This window comes from Betta splendens, chromosome 5 (assembly GCF_900634795.4).
Source record: "Betta splendens chromosome 5, fBetSpl5.4, whole genome shotgun sequence".
Classification (NCBI taxonomy): domain Eukaryota; kingdom Metazoa; phylum Chordata; class Actinopteri; order Anabantiformes; family Osphronemidae; genus Betta; species Betta splendens.
This window is the reverse complement of record NC_040885.2, coordinates 17,923,047-17,939,726: the sequence shown is the minus strand read 5'-3', so window position 1 is coordinate 17,939,726 and position 16,680 is coordinate 17,923,047. Positions and strand designations below refer to the sequence as shown.

At 43.8% G+C, this 16,680-nt stretch overlaps 1 protein-coding gene across 5 annotated transcripts; it reads right to left on the bottom strand.

Annotated features, from left to right (window-relative positions):
• Positions 1-189: 189 nt before the first annotated feature.
• nisch (nischarin) lies at positions 190-16,541 on the bottom strand. Of its 5 annotated transcripts, XM_029151207.3 has the most exons (29): positions 12,627-12,909; positions 12,430-12,505; positions 11,461-11,544; positions 10,982-11,164; positions 10,483-10,531; positions 10,044-10,207; positions 9,828-9,923; positions 9,641-9,736; positions 9,405-9,557; positions 9,177-9,245; positions 8,829-9,014; positions 8,589-8,717; positions 8,209-8,322; positions 7,106-7,283; positions 6,554-6,663; positions 6,302-6,390; positions 5,511-5,774; positions 5,087-5,370; positions 4,736-4,947; positions 4,145-4,575; positions 3,832-4,004; positions 3,672-3,735; positions 3,369-3,507; positions 3,120-3,270; positions 2,875-2,994; positions 2,643-2,804; positions 2,399-2,565; positions 2,050-2,228; positions 190-1,786 (listed from the first exon to the last, which is right to left on the bottom strand). In XM_029151207.3, exons 2-29 carry the CDS (start codon positions 12,472-12,474, stop codon positions 1,459-1,461), a joined length of 4,419 nt encoding a protein of 1,472 aa, XP_029007040.1. In that variant the 5' UTR covers positions 12,475-12,505; positions 12,627-12,909; the 3' UTR covers positions 190-1,458. The 5 variants fall into 5 exon arrangements, 4 of the variants coding, with proteins under 4 accessions (XP_029007040.1, XP_029007038.1, XP_029007039.1 ...); XM_029151205.3 differs by lacking the exons at positions 12,430-12,505; positions 12,627-12,909 and adding an exon at positions 16,321-16,538; XM_029151206.3 differs by lacking the exons at positions 12,430-12,505; positions 12,627-12,909 and adding an exon at positions 16,321-16,538 and having other exon boundaries at positions 5,511-5,771.
• Positions 16,542-16,680: the final 139 nt, after the last annotated feature.

Genomic DNA, 16,680 nt, shown 5'->3' with positions numbered 1-16,680 from the left:
TATGTATGTACTTAATAATAAAGCATAAACCTGTACAGCATCTGTGTCCGTCATCGCTTCCATGATGACCCCACTCGCCCCTTGCAGCCAGGCTGGTTTTCACTTCTTATTTATCTGGAAGCAGCACAGACTGTGGTAATATCTGCTGACTTTCAAAGAACCAAATCACGTACACTAAAACAAACAGGAGTTATTGTAACATGGAGAATTCCTATTACTTTAATTCAATGGTTTTCCCATGAACAAGACAACATTTAACACTGTTGTGTGGGTTGTGGTGCTTCCCATTAGTCAAAAATTATGATTGAAAACTATAACAATAAAATCAGGACACAAAATATAAAAAAAAATAATACTTAATAATAATAATACTAAATATCAAATTCCATTGCTTGCTTCGTTAGAACTTTCATTATTAGTACAAAAATCAGCATTGGGCCGAAAAACATCCTTCAGTCTCAAATAACAATTATAATAATAATATTAATAAAAAGCTTCAGTTTACAGTCCAGTAATACTGCTTCATGTGTGCAATGAGTAAAAAGTTCAGACAGCAGTTTGTGCGGAGCAGCTGGGTGTGTTTGTGCATCACAGTCCAGCATTTTGGTTCAATCCTTGTCTCCTCACCCAGAGTCACATCGAACACGTGCAAAAATGAAACTACAGAAAAGTGATTTTTGGTTTAACCAGCAATATTACATATAAATAGCATGTAAACCAAACAGCTTTGGACTTGTCTCCATGGATTTTTTTTCCCCTTTGATGGAATGAGGCTCGCAGTTCTTCGTGCGTCAGTCTGAGCTCAGTCATATCACCCATAAATCTGTACTAGAAATGCAAAGAAAACGCTTCCCATTTTCTCATCCGGCTTGTGAAAGGCAGAACAAATGATTTAACGGTTATTTTATGAAAAGCATAAATAACTCTAGTGGCTCTCCCGTGGACTGGCTGCAGCGCCCCTGCTGGGCAACAACAGCCTGCTTGTTTATTAAGTCGTTAATTTCATAATTCTGTGGGAACTCCCATTTTTCGGGCTCTGAGCGAGTCCCTCGTACCGTCTGCATTGACAGCGTTGTCTGATGTCCACCAGAGCTCACACACCTGTGTGTGAACAGTGGTTGCAACGTAGTACTTCGTTTAACTGTAGTTAACAATAAGCAGAAGATAAACACATTTGATGCTGTGATGGAGTAGATGTGAAGATGAGTGTAAGTATGTGAGCTTTGAACGCCTCTGTCTCTCTGGTGCTCTTTTACTTCATTCTCCAAGCGATGCTTCTCCCTCTCGTTTGAACTTGGCGTATATGGATCCCCATAAACGCCAACTTCAGCAGGGTCTTCAGCAGCCTTCAGCTAGTCCCAAATGTTCAAAGCATCCTGCAGTCTTTAAACCAATTAAGCACTGAATCCCTCCCAGTCACAGGGACTCCATCTCAGTCACCTTCCTCCAACCCACCAATCAGCCTGTGAGCTCCACGGGAAGCTCGCGGCTGCAGAGCGCCTCCCACTGGCGAGCTAGCAGTGAAATTAGCCTCTCTCTGCTGTCGGCGCCCGGTACAAAGACGCACCACTGGACCTCGCCCTCCGCGCCCCCGTTTGATGCCCCCATTCTGGGCTGGGCTTCTTCCCCTCCTGCAGCAAAGTGGTCCATGGTGAGGTGACAGAGCAAATCTGGGCCCGGCAGGTCATCGAACACTAGGGTCAGAGCCTGAGGGTACGTCTGGTAGCCCAGCAGGACCCGGTCCAGGTCTCTGATTCTTCGAGCCTCACGCAGCTGGTACCGCTCCCTGTGTGAAAAATTAAAAACAATGAAAGTGGTACTGAATTAGAAAATATAAACACACAGTCTCTAATTTATCTGTTTTTGGGTGTCAGAGCATTCATTTTGTTTTGCTTCCTGCATGTCTGTAAGGGCCCCATTTTCCCTGTCTGCTCTTCTTCCTCTTTTCAGAAAACAGATGAGAACAAGTCCATTTGGAAAATGCTGTGACCTAGACATGAACCTACACATACATGTGACATGAGGGCCCTGGGCTTCCTGTGCACTGACCTGGAGGGAGGTTCTTTGGCAAAGTCAGGCAGAGGATAGCTGACGTAGTCCTCATCCAGGAGGAACACGTCAGTGCTGGTCAGAATCAGAGTCCTTGGTTCGAGCACAGGAGATGAAGTGGAGGTGGAGGAGCCTGAGAGGACAGAGCCTGGGCTCAGAACACTGCTAGAGCTCTGGACCTGGAGTAAACAGTGTGGCAAACAGTTTAAAATAAGTCTTTGTCAGTGAAGTTGTCGGTTTTCACTGGGCCTTTCTGCATTTTCTACTGAGTGGAGAAACACACGTTTGTTCATCTAGACATAGCCTCCAGTACATCAACTCACGCCTAACTTTCTCTATAAGCTCTCACCTGGAAAACCAGCAAGTACAGCAGGATGTTAAAGGAGCGCGGGGACGCTGTGATGGCTGGAGTCTTCCTCTCGGCAACGATGAAGGTCAAGTCTCCCATCTCCTCCTCACTTGGGTAAATAAACTTCACCCTGCTGCTGTGCACCAGCTCGTAGTTCTGCATTTTACCTGCAGGAGGAGACACTCTAACATTACCACTGTTTATTAAAAAGCTGTGGGACAAAAGACAGGTTCCATGTGGTTACCAGTGTTTGTGTTGGTGAACTGAGAATAGAAGTCTTGATCTGAAGGTTCAGGAGGAGGAAGCTGCTGCTGCAAACTTAGAGCTGACATCAGTTCTTGAAGAAAGACGCCTGTCCCATAGCTGTCTCTGCTGAGACAACACACTATGTGATCGGCTGTGTGACCTGAAAAGAGACAGAAATCTGTGAAAACTCCTTCATAACCTCAGGTTGAAGAGTAACAAAATCCACTGACCTACAACTCTGAAATACTGGTCGAACAGCCCCACGTTGATAGACAGCAGCTCAGACAGCCTGATAGACAGACAGCAGCACAGGCAGGTGTGTGGATCTCCAGACTCTGTAACGTCCAACACTACAACAGAGAAGGTGCAGCAGAACAGACATATAAAAAGCCCTAAAATGAGCTCCTCAAATCTGTACAGTGTAGAAATGCTATTAGCAGTAAAGGTGGATTTTAAAGGGTTCAGTTCAACCTACCAGAATGGTGTCCGAGGGTAGTGGCCGAGTCTTCCAGCAGGAAGTAGATTGTATCCGTGGACAACAGCAAACAGCAGGCAAGTTCAGTGTCTGGAGACTTGTAGAGAACCACGGACAACCACAGAACCTGCCTCACCTCCTCTTCCTCAGACTGATGAGTCACACACCAAGAAAGCCCAAATATTAGCAGGAAATAATGTCTGTGAATGTCTTTCCTGTTGTTAAAGATGTGTCTAGCGCGTCTCCTACCAGTGCTATGAATCTCTGGAAATATGCCAGCAGCTGCTCTCCTTCAAGCCCAGCAAGAAGCTGCAGTCCTGGCGAGAGACTTGGGACGAGATGAGGGGATGGCTGGTTCTCTACCAGCTGGAGATGAGAAGAGCCTCGGCTGAGGAGAAAACAGGAGGAGGAAGGAGAAGAGATGATTTGAATTATAAATCAATTCCAGTAGGATCTGATAGTTCATCAGTTCAGTAAAGTGGGGTTTATCTTTGAGCACTTTATCACTGAACAGTGTAGAATATAACTTGTGTTTATAAAGTTTACATTTACCTGCTGGAGCTCCCCGATTTCCTAGTACAGGTAAAACAGTACTGGTCACTGGGTCTACACGGACCTGACAACACAGTAACAAGTAGGTGTTAAATTCAGTAACAGCAGAACGGCACAAGTAGTCAGACAAACTGAAACTGCTTGGTCTGATCATGTTGACCTTTTCCATGGTGCCCTTGTGAGCAGGGCCGGGGCAGGGCCACCATCTTCAGCCCCTCCAGAGACGCTCTCTGCCATCTCAGCTTCCCCAGGAAGGAGCTCTTGTTCTTAGCCAGGGGAAACAGCAGCCGCAGCCTCTGAACCCCCAGCAGCAGCTCCACTGTATGACTCCTCCTAAGCAGAACACAGGTAAATTTTAGTTTGTTGCACAAGTTATTTTGTTATGCCTTGCAGAAAGACAATAATTCTAAAATCAGAATAACAACCATGTTACACTAAATACACTGAATACAATTAAACATTCCACTCTTTACCTGTGGCAGTGTTGTGGATTGGAGCAGGAGGGGTCATTAGTTCTGTCCCTGACCTGAGAAGAGCTCTCTCTGGGGTGAAGCACCACGGAGCCGAGAGGCACACGCACTAACTTGCACCAGGAGGAGTGATGAGGTTTAGGATCGATTCTCGCTTTCATTGTGAGTTCTCTGAAATCAATTTTTAGCACCCAGAGGTGTCGATGGGTGAGGAAGAACAGGGACGGAAGTCGGTGTTCTTCTTTCTCAGATAAGATGTCTGACAAGAGAATGTGGTTGTCCAGGGTGGATGAGGAAGAGGAGGGGAGGAGAAGGTAAGCTGGGTACCCCCCGTGGGCTCCCTGACTCTCCTCCAGCTCCCAGGAGTTAATGAGTGAGCTCGGGAGGAGCTGAGGAGTGTTGAGTGTCTCTGGGTCAAGCTGAGACTCCGCTGTCTATAAAACATAAAGGTTTTAGTTTTCTTGATGCTCAGTATTAGGCTGCAGATAGATTAGTAATTGTATTAGATAGACACACATGTGCAACAGACAATAAAGTACTGTTTTGCTCTCGCTGCTCTAATATTTAGACATGGTTAATCTGCTGTGTACTGACCCGGATCAGAACTGTCAGCTCAGCTCTGATCTGGCCGAGCTCCTCGGCCTCGGAGAAGATGTACCAGCGGGTTTGTCCAGAGCGAAGCTCAAAGGAAAAGAGAGAGCCAGGGAGCTCAGGAAGAGAAGAGAGCAGGAGCTGGGAGTAAGGCAGGAGGATGTCTGTCTGGAGGTTTGACAGCATCTTCTCCACAGGCAGACACTGCTCCTGATCTGAAAGTAGAGGAATGCAATGCTTTCAATTATCAAATGAAAAGTAGTGTTTTATTAGCTCTAAGTAGATAAAAACAGCAGCAGAATCCAGGTTCCATGTTTGTTTGCATGGTCTAACTGAGGCTGACTGTTGGCTAACCTAGATCTTGACTGGTCCATGTGAAGCCATCTGGCAGAGACAGCAGGCCCAGCCGCTGATCCGTCAGCACTAGACAGGCCCGCTTCTGCTCCACCTCCTCCTCCACCTGAAGACAGTAGCACCACAGAACCCTGTTGACCTTCAGCTCCTCCTCACACAGCTCCCCTGGGTGGCTGCAAGGCTCCTCTGCAGGCGCAGCAGTAAGCAACGTGGAGGAGGAGCAAACCGACTCCTCCACAGAGTCGTCCAGACTCATCTCAAAGTATCCATCCCTCGAGCCTGGACTGAAACAAATGAGCATAACACAGGTTCAACTATGGGATCACAGAACCACATTGAAGCAAAGCTAGCAAATAGGTTCCAATCTCAGAAGGCTGGAGGAATGTTTGGGAACCTGAAGAAACTTTAATTCCAATCAAACTACCTGGGACTTCCCACCGCGGTAGCCTCCATGTTGGACTGGACCGCTCTGGTTTCAGACCTTTTTTCCTCCTCGCTCTCATTATCCTCCTCCTCGTCCTCCTCCTCATTTGTCCTCCTCTGCTCCTCTATGATGGACCTGAGATGCTGGGAGAGCTGGGTAATGAATGCTTTGTTTGAGGAAGAAAGGGAGAGCAGGCAGGAAGGGAGCAGGTGACACCAGGCGGCGCTGCAGGAAGAGCAACTGGACTCCACTGAGCAGACGCTGCTGGAAGAGGTTGAGAGGGAAACTTAAAAGTCAGACAGTTCTTTCCACTTTCATTAAACACGTAATTATATAAAAAACATTTACAAAACAGTAATCCAAGTACTTTTTATTTAATTTACTTTAAATCAAGTCAACAGTGTTAGAATTGACACAAATATGAGGAAGCAGCAACTGCATGAATTAAACGGTTTGCTGTTTGAAGTCAATTGTAGAAGTGTTGCTTTTCTGTGCAGACGTTGTTGAGACCAACATGACACAAATGAAGACAGTGAAGAAGGTCCATGTACCAGGATGAAGGTGTTCCCCTTTCACCACTAAGCCACCTGGACTTTCCCAGGTACTATTCTACTGCAGGTACTTTTAAGAAGGAAGCAGCAGAGTCTGACATTTAACTGACAAAGCTAAAGACGTAACACCTTTGCTTTTAACTTCCCTTTTTCCTCCACATGTTTTAATGAGAAAACCCCCTGGTTTCTAATCTGCCTGTTGCTGTGCAGAGCTAGACTTGTTATTTATTCGATACTGACCAGCTTGCAGTTGTAGTAGAAGTCGTGGTGGCACATGTGGGAGCTCCACAGTCTGTTTGTTCAGCCAAACTAACAGTTGGTTGTTGTATCTGCAGATAAACACATGAAACATTGGAACCACTACACCACTCCATCTCAGGCTCATAATGTAACGTTTAGGCTGAAGTAATGAAGTAACACACTGACGAACACGCCTACAATAATTGTATATTAAATGTGATCTTTTCCTCCAGGACCTCAGGTGTGTCTGACCTGAGGTGGCTCAGCTGGCAGGATGTGTGTGGTGAATGCAGGGGGAGGCGCAGAGGCCACAGGAGGGAGAACGCTGGGAGGAACTGGGGCTTCTTCTTTTCCTGTTAATTCTGAAACAAGAAACCAAACGTGATCTCAATGACACCGACAACATTTAACAGATCACGCTGTCATGGACGTACACACTTTTTGTACGTCATACTAAGCAGGTTTCCCATTTATTTTATATTTAGAAATTATGACGATGAAGATTCCCAGCCATCAATGTGAGGTTGTCTGCACGTTTCAGCTTCCAGAAATGTGCAAATTAGCTCAATGAAAGATAGAGATCCACAAAGGTTTTGCGGCTATTATAATTTTCTGGCATATAATTGTTTCATTGATCTGCTGCCAACAAATTTAATGATCATAATATAGCTTGTTGCTCTTCTCAAACATTCCTATCACTTACCACATAAATTGCACAAAAACAGTTTCATGGTTTCAGTCAGGACTCATAAAAACACCACCCGCCTCCCTCAGGTCTGCACAGCCTGATATATACATGATTACCTTGGCTGGAGCAGGCAGCCTGCTGGACTGGACAGAAAGAGGAGGAGGAGAAAGAAGAGGAGCTGACAGCAGGAGGAGCAACAGCAGATGAGCAGCAGGAAGGGGAGGAGGAGGAGGGGGGAGGTGAGGAGGAGAGGTGAGGAGGTGCAGCAGCACACAGCCTGGTCTCCTCACTGATCTGACAAGAGGACAGAGAGGTGAAGCCTTCAGAGACTGGTAGACATCTACATAAACAGATCACATCCAAAAACCTACAACCAGCAGCTCCATCAGCAGCAGAGCAGCAGTAATTGAACCAGTGAGGCTGATTTAGAGCCAAGAGGGTGAACTCTGGTGATTCTGATTTAAACGTGTGCTTCCAGCCTGAAATGTGTTACGTTTAAAGAACTTCCCAGACCATTAAATAAGTTTTTTATTTGTTTAAACAAATAGATTTGATTATTCAACATCATAGTTTACACTTTTACATTTGCTTTAAGTGACATTACAACCTCACCATGAGACACAATTCTGTATTTATTACACATTAACTCTGCTGCTGATGTGCACATTCTTCATGCTCTACAAAAGGTCTAGTTACTGGTGAGCAGCTCTACGTCCAACAAACACTACAGCAACTCATTAATGATTTTGCTAATAAAAGGTTTCTGTTGTGTTAGTACTACTGACAAGTGTGGTAATGGAGGATTGAAGTCCTGTGATATTTTCATGTAAAGTTAATTAAAAGTTTCATGATTGAGAGACACAAATTCATAAAATGAACCTTACCTTAAGTTGAAAAAAGTTAGTTTAAATAATTTGGAAAGCCTTTAATCCAGTTTAGACCTGGTTATAATAATTATTTTGTTTGTGTTGTTGTGAGTAATACAAGTAATGTTAGAGTTGCTAAAAACAATTTGTATTCAGTATTTAATTTATTTGTATTATATATTTATCGGTAGTCTATTAGTAGTAACTTCATATATTTTATGAAACCACGTCAGCGGTTTTCAGGGTTTAAGGCAGAATACAGAAAAATAAACACTTCATAACATTCAGCATGCTAACTGTATCTGACAATATGAACTCTCATCTGCCGTATGAGTCAGTGTGACGCCGTGTACCTTCTTGTCGCCGCTGCTCATCCTGTCTTTGGCTTCTTTGGCTTTTTGAATGGCTTTTAAAACTTCCACGGTGTCCAGCTCCTTCTCTGTCGTCACCGTGGAGTCGAGGCAAACCTGAAGCAGACGCAGCGCAAATTAATCTGTCAACAACAGCTGTGTGATCTGTGTAAAAGGGACAGAATGGCCAGCAGTAGTAAAGGCATGTAACAGTAGTAACAGTATGGTGGTGTACATCTGTAGTAGGAATAGTAGTAGTAGCAGTAAAAATAAACTAGCATTAAGAGTAGCAGTAAATGTATGGTGGTGATATAACCTTTAACAGCGGTACCAGTACTCCCTTGGCTAAGTATTATAAACACTGTAATAGTTTTAGCGGGTACCTCTGCTGCACGGTCTCCAAACTGGGCCAGGACTTTGGTTCTGTAGTCTGGGATGATGCATATGGGGTTACTTGACAGGTTCAGTTTCTCCAAACAGGGCAGGGAGCCGATGTTTCTGATTTCCTCTAACTGGAGCCAAAATAAATCAATTAAAAATCCACAACTCAAATCAACATGTTCCGCCATCCAGGATTTACATTTCAAACAAAATATATACAAATTCCATATGTAGGTGGGTACCTGAGCCAGCTGGTTATGGCTGAGGTCAAGGTTGACCAGAGAGTACAGCTTACTGAGGCCCGTCAATCGATCGAATTGGTTGCCAGCCAAGCTCAGGGTTTTGATGTTTCCCAGACGGGTGTGAGCAGCTTCCAAGACCCGCAGACTGTTATAGGACAGGTCCACGTGGACCAAGTTGTACAGGTGCTGCAACCACAAAGAATCCAGTTCAAATATGCACTTCATGCTTAGTGAACTAAGCCTAACTTAAAAGAAAATATATAAACCTATTCGATCATCATATAAAACAATAACAAATATGACAGTTGTTTCAGCACCACTCATGATCTTCATTACACGCCTACTTACCTGGAGGTTTTCCACTGAAGACAGCTGGTTGTAGCTCAGATCAAGAAACTCCACTTTCCGAATCAGTTTCTATATGAACATTGAAATGTGTAAAGAGACGTTGACTTTCAAAAAAAAGAGCTTTAAGGTTTCTAGTACAAGAGGTAGGTGATAAACAGTACTTCCCGGTGGAAATACCCATTACAATTTACAGTTATTTATTCGCACTATGTTTAGTCTATGTCTCACCACTGAGCTGTCAATGACTTTGATGCAGTTGTGGCTCATGTCCAGCGTGGTCAGATTTCTCCACACAGGAATGACAGCAGTGACAGGACAGCCAGACTCTACACCCTCAGGTTCCCACTGCGAGAACTCGCTTGCCTCCGGGACCAGGATTGACTGGAGGACAAAACGCTCATTCATGTAGATAAAACAATATACAGTCTAAACATAAATACTAAAGTAGAGGATATAAAATTCACCGTCATCGTTTCTGTGGTGCGGTGGATACTCATAGTAGCCAGGCTCGACCTCAGGGTGGACAAACCTTGAATCTGCTGAGAGCTGCACTCGCTGATCTAAAGACACACGAAAACAAACGTCACGCTTCCATCCAGGCAGTAATCCTGCATGTGCACAGAAAGGAGTGTTCTGAGGACAGACAGTTACCTCTATTTGCAGGAGGGATTTGAAAACAGACAGGTCAAAGGGAAGACTACACTCCTGGATGTTACTGGTTCCTACTGAGCCTCTGGAACCAGAGATCTGACCACAGAAACAAAACCAGTAAAAAAAAATTACCACCTGTGTTGTATCAACAGTTAAGAAAAAACAGTAAAAGACAGTTACTGTATCTACGTATGATGAAATACATAAATGTGAAACCTTGAGGTATCTCAGCCGGCAAGTGAAGTCCAGGATATGTCCCAGGTCTGTTTTGGCATCTCCATTACAGCAGGTTGGCTTGGCCAGTCGGAGCTGCTGGGAGATGGCGTAAAGCTGCAGGGGACTTAGAGAAAACACCTCACCAGCCTGCAGCAACTGCTCGCCTACAGTGCACCGACAAAAGCAGCACAGTGGTGAACAGATTAAACGCTGGTATAGACATGTAAGGTCAGCAAAAAGAAAACTATTCATTCTAATAATTTTAATTGGTATGCAGAGCAACAATAAAGTACTGGACACTAGACTTGTACTGTTATTAACCGTCACTTACAGCTACAGGAAGAAATCTGTTACAATAGAGAACACACTACTGCACAAATTGAGTATAGCACAACAATAGATGAGGGTAAATTAGTCAAAGGTTATGAAGAAAGATTACCTTTATGAAACAACTCCTCAGCCAGTGCAGCTGTTATGCCATTGATCTCCTGAAAGAGATTTACATCAGATTATGTAAAAATAAAGGGAGTAAAACCTCTGCTGGTTTGGCCTTTTTTGACAGTTTCTTTGCCAACACACATTTCTTGAGAATTACCCAGATTGTTTAGTCTGACAAACAAGGTCAAGATATGTTAAAGCACATTAATAAAACAGAACAGAGCAAACTGTTGACTTGAAGAATTAATAAGGCTGGGTAATAAAACACTTATTTGTGACCGCTCTGCTGTAACTCAACAGTCACATGTTAAAGAAATTATGTCACGAGTTCTAAGGCCTCTTACTACACTAGCCTATTGTTGATCTCTCTACAGACAAAGATGAAAGTTGAGGAAAATGGAGGCAAAGAAAATAAAAATCTTCTGATTTTACTGAAGTAAAGGTTGCATCACAGCCAACGTGTAGTATGTGTGCAGATGTCACACATCTGGTGTACTCACATAGAGGTGAAAATGCAGAAAGCAGGCCAGTGCAGTCGGTGTGGCCTGTGGGAACTGCAGAAGCAGCGTTTGCAGATAGAGCTCCAGCTCCTTCTGCCGCCGCTCCACAAGACTCTTTGAGTTCTTCCCCAAAATCTTTTTTGGAGGAAGCAGCAGTCTGTCCACCTTTTTCTCTGCTGTCAGCTAGAGGGAAACGGACATTTAGACACTGTCAGTTTAGCGTTAAAACTGTTTAAGGGCTACAATATCACTTATTTTAACACTGGACTTACACTATACATTTGTCATTCCATGCAGTAAAAAAATTAATAATAGCTAATAACATTCCACATTAAATGAGCACAGTATGGAGTCAAAGTCATAGAAAAACCTGCTTGTTTTGTAGTGGGAACACAATTTACATACAATACATCATACTAAGCAAATACATGCACTAATGAGGAGAACTAGCCACCAGCTGACCAGCTTTGGTCACTTACTTTTTCGTGGAGTTCATGGAAATCGCTGTATCTGTGCTTCACTGTCCATTTGTGCTCCCCATCTGTCACATCTATGATGTAGACCTGAAACAAAGGCAGGATATAGCAGATTGAAAACCTACTGTGGTCAGGCAGCTCCTGAGCTTCCTGTGGGTCATTAAATTAAAAAGAACAATTCAGGTAAACCAAAGAAAATCTTTTTGGTCAATTTGGTGTGTGTGCATAGCTTGGAAAGAAGGAAGCTTTAATGATTTGCTTGTGCAAGAACATTTTAAGCTAATAAACTGTTTAAGTTAATAAACTGTTTAATGATAAACTTAAGACTTCAGAGTAATTTTAACTTCCTAATGCATTGAATAGAATAAAATCAAGAATATTGATTCCCCTTAGAGTGGAACGTTAATTGTTTCCTTGGAAATACAACTTTTCATAACCCTTTAGCTTTCAAGCCCCATTTTGTGCATAGTTTGTAGTTTAAGTAGTTTCTAAATGGTAAGAGCTACAATATTGAGCTTGGCGTCACTGGTAAGGAAAGCCCTCATAGTTTATAAGGGAAAAACTAAATTAGTCAGAAATATACATGAAGCAAGGTCACGGGGACACAAATCTGAGAAAAAGTTGATAGATTTTTTTTGTATTTTTGAATAATAACCGTAAAAAAAATTGTCAAAACAGTGTAAGTGGAGACATGATTGACAAAATGAATAAATACAACTTGTTCTAAATTTTGTGTAGGAACACTTAGGAATGAGCTTTGTACAGTGTTTTATTCACGAAATATCAAGGAGAGGGCCAAGGTGATCATTTGGAGACTTCAAAATGGCACAAAAGTGCCAAAATGCGTTATAGAATGTAGAGATGAAAATTTATTTTTTTTCCTAAACAGATGAACACAATTTCATAAAAGTACTCAAATAGTTTATTCAACAATAAATATCTTTCTACATAGTGTTATTATAACAATATTACATAATGATAATATTTGGCAGGGTGGTTGGATCTATAGCTGTCCATCAGAGACACAAAGCTTCGAGTTGGATGATGCCTGTGGGTGAGGACAAAATGAGAGAAGTACCAGAGAGAAAATGCACAACGTTAGTTACATACAGAACAAGGATGGCAGGTGTGTGGCAAGTAGTGTGGTGCATAGGGCCTGTATTACTTACTTAGGTCTAGCAGGAGCAGATCAGGCTGCAGGCAGCTAAATAAACAACTAGAATACATGAACTTCCAATTGCATCTGAAAATAAACAATATGTAACTATATACACACAAACACTGACAGCGCTTCTCTTTTAGAGATCCATCTTGTCATGCCAGGCATTGAAGCAATCTCTCTTTGGCAGAAAGCACAAGGAGGCCTTGCATGTGCAGCAATACAATGGTGTTTTTACGTGGCAGAGGACACATCTACGCCTTAACTCCGTGCCGTCAGTACTGTAGTACATAGGCCTGTGATACTTAGGCTTTGTATGTGCAGCGGCGGCAGAGGGGTGCAGCGGCGGCAGAGGGGGGTGCAGCGGCGGCAGAGGGGGGTGCAGCGGCGGCAGACGGGGGTGCAGCGGCGGCAGACGGGGGTGCAGCGGCGGCAGACGGGGGTGCAGCGGCGGCAGACGGGGGTGCAGCGGCGGCAGCAAATTTTGTGGAAGATGGCAGAAGCTGCAACACCAGAGCCTCTCGGAAAGCTTTCTGGCTCATTGGTTTTTTTTGCCTACTCTGCTCTAGATGAGTGTGCAAAAGAAAAGCATTGACCACAGCAATGTCCAGAAAGTGGAAGAAAAAGGTCTTGTACCACCTTCTGCTTTTGTGGACGGTGTTATAATAACTGATGAGGGCATCTGATGTGTCAACTCCCCCCATGCTCCTGTTGTACTCCTTCACTGCAGCTGGAATGGGAATATGTCGTTGGGTCCAAGTCCCTGTAGGTCCCCTGACCCTCCTGACAGCTGTGTCCCCATCATACGCTTTGTGCATTGTGGAGCACATCAGGACCTCTCGTGTGTCCATCCAGCGCACAAAAAGAAGCTGCTCCTCCCTGAGCCAGCGGATTGTTCCTCGTGGAGCAGATCTTGGCATGCCATTCAACTGGGACTTAGGAAAGCCTGCTACGTTAGGTCTAACTGTCCCACAAGCCAGGATCTTCTTTTTGAGCAGGTCTTTGAAAAGCGTAGGACTGGTGTAGAAATTGTCCACAAACAATTTATAACCAGTTCCCAACACTTTTTCTTCCACGAGCTTCATGACAGACTCATAGCTGAGCCCCATGCCCTGTTCCACCACTGCCTTTCCTTCATACACAAAAAAGTTCCAGGTGTAACCACAACTGGAGTCAGCCAACACAAACAGTTTATAACCCCATTTGGTTGGCTTATTTTTCATGTACTGTTTCAATCCAAATCTGGCCTTTGACTTAACCATACGCTCATCTACAGAAATGGATTGAAACGGATGGAAATAGCTTTTACACGCCTGCACAATTTGATCATAAAGTGGCCGAATTTTGCACAGGCGGTCATAATCTTGTGTTCCCCTTTTCTTTTCATTCTCAGCATCCACCTTGGGGTCACTGAGATGCAGTGAGGACAGAATCTTCCAAAACTTGACTCTTGGCATGATCTTGGAAGGAAACAGGTTAGCAAATATTTTACACCTCCTCCAGTAATCATTCAAGGTGGGACACTTCAGAATGCCCATATAAATGATTATGGCAAGGAATGAATACAAATCTTCCAAAACAAGATCTGTCCATGGCTTCTGACTCGACTGTTTTATTGCCCCATGTGCATTGGTGTGATTAAGGATGGTACTCATGACTTCAGACGAAAAGAAAAGCTGAAACAAGTCCAGTGGTGAGTATGACTCTGTCATGATTATTTGGGGACCTGGTGAGCGTACTGGTTTAAAAGGTAGCCCACGAGGAGCACTGTCTGCAACAGTGACATCATGCCATGCTGCTGTTGCTGTTGCTGCGGATGGCACCCTGGCCCTCTTCCTGCCCCTTCCAGGTGTGGATGCAGATCGGCCAGCTGTTGACGACGGTGTGGGGGATGGGGCAGATTTCCTTCTGCGCTTCTTTGGCTCAAGGTCCCAGTCACTGTCTGAGGACGCCTGAGAACTATGAAACATATAAAATCAAGAAAGAAAGTCAACACAACACCAAGAATACAGTTCTGTTAGCGTGCTAGTTTTGTTATTATTTTGACGCATATTTCACTAACAAGTTGGAATAAAGGTACAAAAACCCTGTAATAAACAACGCTAGTAGAATGTACTGTAGTAAGAATTAAACGCAGCGCAGCCACAAGGAGCAGCTAAACCTAGTAACGAGTAACGTTATATATACACTGTATAATAAACGAAAAAAGTGAAATACACACAAACGGTTATTATAATGTATTATAGTTACATGTAGTGCAGTATAAACCAGTTGTAGGTACTTACCAATCTGATTCAGAGTCCGTCTCATGCAAGAAATTCCCTGGTTCCCAGTCGACGCTATCATCAGTACTGGATTCGGAAGACGAGACATTTTCTCCGTCACTTTCACAGAGGACTTCTGCCAATATGTCGTCCAGGTTTGAAACGACGTTGGTGGCCTCCATGTCGCAGAAAACGGGAGAGAAAGCCCAGCAACCTCACAAATCACAGCTCGAATCAGACTTCACCGAGCGTCTGCGGTGCACTCTTTAAAAGTGTCTTTACGCACCACGTTTTCTCCATCGAGCAGGAAAAAAACATTTAAATTCCGCTTTTCGCCGGAAACGTCATTGAATTGGCTAAAATCCCCTTCCGGTTCCACTAGGATTGCACACTATTGGTCGACAACAGACGTTGCAGTCCCTACCACTTCCGTTGAAGGCGTGGCCTCATTGCTTCTAATGAGTGTCCAACCCTGGTCCTCGAGAGCCACTGTCCTGTTTGTTTTCCAACTCTCCCTGTCCAGTTAACACTGATCATCTTGGCCAGGCGTGTTTATCCAATCAGCCGCTGACTGACACGCCTGATCACGGTAATCAGCAGGGGGTGTTGGACAGTAGCTCTCCAGAGTTGGACACCCCTGGGAAAGCGACTCATACACTTGCTGTGTTAATATGATATATCATCACAATACCAATTTGAAAAATCCTCATATTCCACAATGTGTAATACCTCCATACACATACACGTGTAATGTGCATTGTTTTACGTACAGTTAATAACGGTTTTGTTTCTATCCTGTTTTTTGTCTGTAATTGTTTCGCTTCTGCAAACGAAAGAATTTCCCCATCATGGAATTAATAAAGTTTTGACTGTATCTTCTCTTATGTGGCCAGTGTCAGTTGAATCTTAGCTTGGCTTTTAGAATCTGATTCCCAGCTCTCCGTTTTGTATCAAGGTATAGCACGCGTGGCTAGGTTATGCATTCGCTGCAGGAGAAGATCTCAGATCTTAAACTTCACTATTCCGACGCCGGGAAGGTTCGAAGTTAAATACGCTGCAGTGAGGTTTTTTTCTACCGTTATCAGCTAGTGGCTGTCAATACTAACAGCACACTAGCATATAAGAATGAATATGAACTCTGTCAGATACATTAAAACGTGCAGTGGGCTGCCAGGTCTGTAAACTTTACAGGAAACACTGAAACCACAATCTCAGATACTCAGATATTATAGCAGTTAGCTTAGCATATGGTCTGACAGTTCACTTCTTTTCAAGACGCTCTCGAAGGAACACCAACATAATGTTGGGGCCTAAGTAATAGTAATAATAGTATTAGGGTAACGAGTCAACAATAGCCCACTGTCACTCTGACGGACCGACAAATAGCGTAGCTATTGGCTAACGCTAAGCTAATAGGCTAAGCACTTGGACGTGACTTACCGTGTAGTTTTCCACCAGCTCCGACCCAACGACGCAAACCTTTCTCTCCGGTGCCTCGTCTGAAAAAGTGACAGACTCCATCTTGAAAACTAGACAAGCCAGATAGTTTGGCGTGAACTACAAAACCGCTTAATTAAAACGACTTTGAACGACTGCAGCGATTGACCGCAGCTAGCCGCCTCCCGACGCCATATTTGTTGTGATACCACAAGAAGCAGCTGACTGTTGAACAGAAAAAAAACTTTATTTGCAACTGTTCTGCGACAATCATTTTTAATTGATTTAAATCTGTTTATGAAGCACAGGAGCCCTGTGTGAGAATAAACTAACGTACTCATGTAACGGACCAAATAAAACCGC

Bases quoted from the DNA above. Each gene is read 5' to 3' on its own strand.
- nisch (XM_029151205.3), bottom strand. From the start codon at position 16,401: ATGGAGTCTGTCACTTTTTCAGACGAGGCACCGGAGAGAAAGGTTTGC. The intron at 9,246-9,404 runs GTGAGACATAGA...ATGTTCATATAG, and splicing joins AAGTCATTGACAGCTCAGTG to AAACTGATTCGGAAAGTGGA. The intron at 7,284-8,208 runs GTACACGGCGTC...TCCTCTTGTCAG, and splicing joins TGAGCAGCGGCGACAAGAAG to ATCAGTGAGGAGACCAGGCT.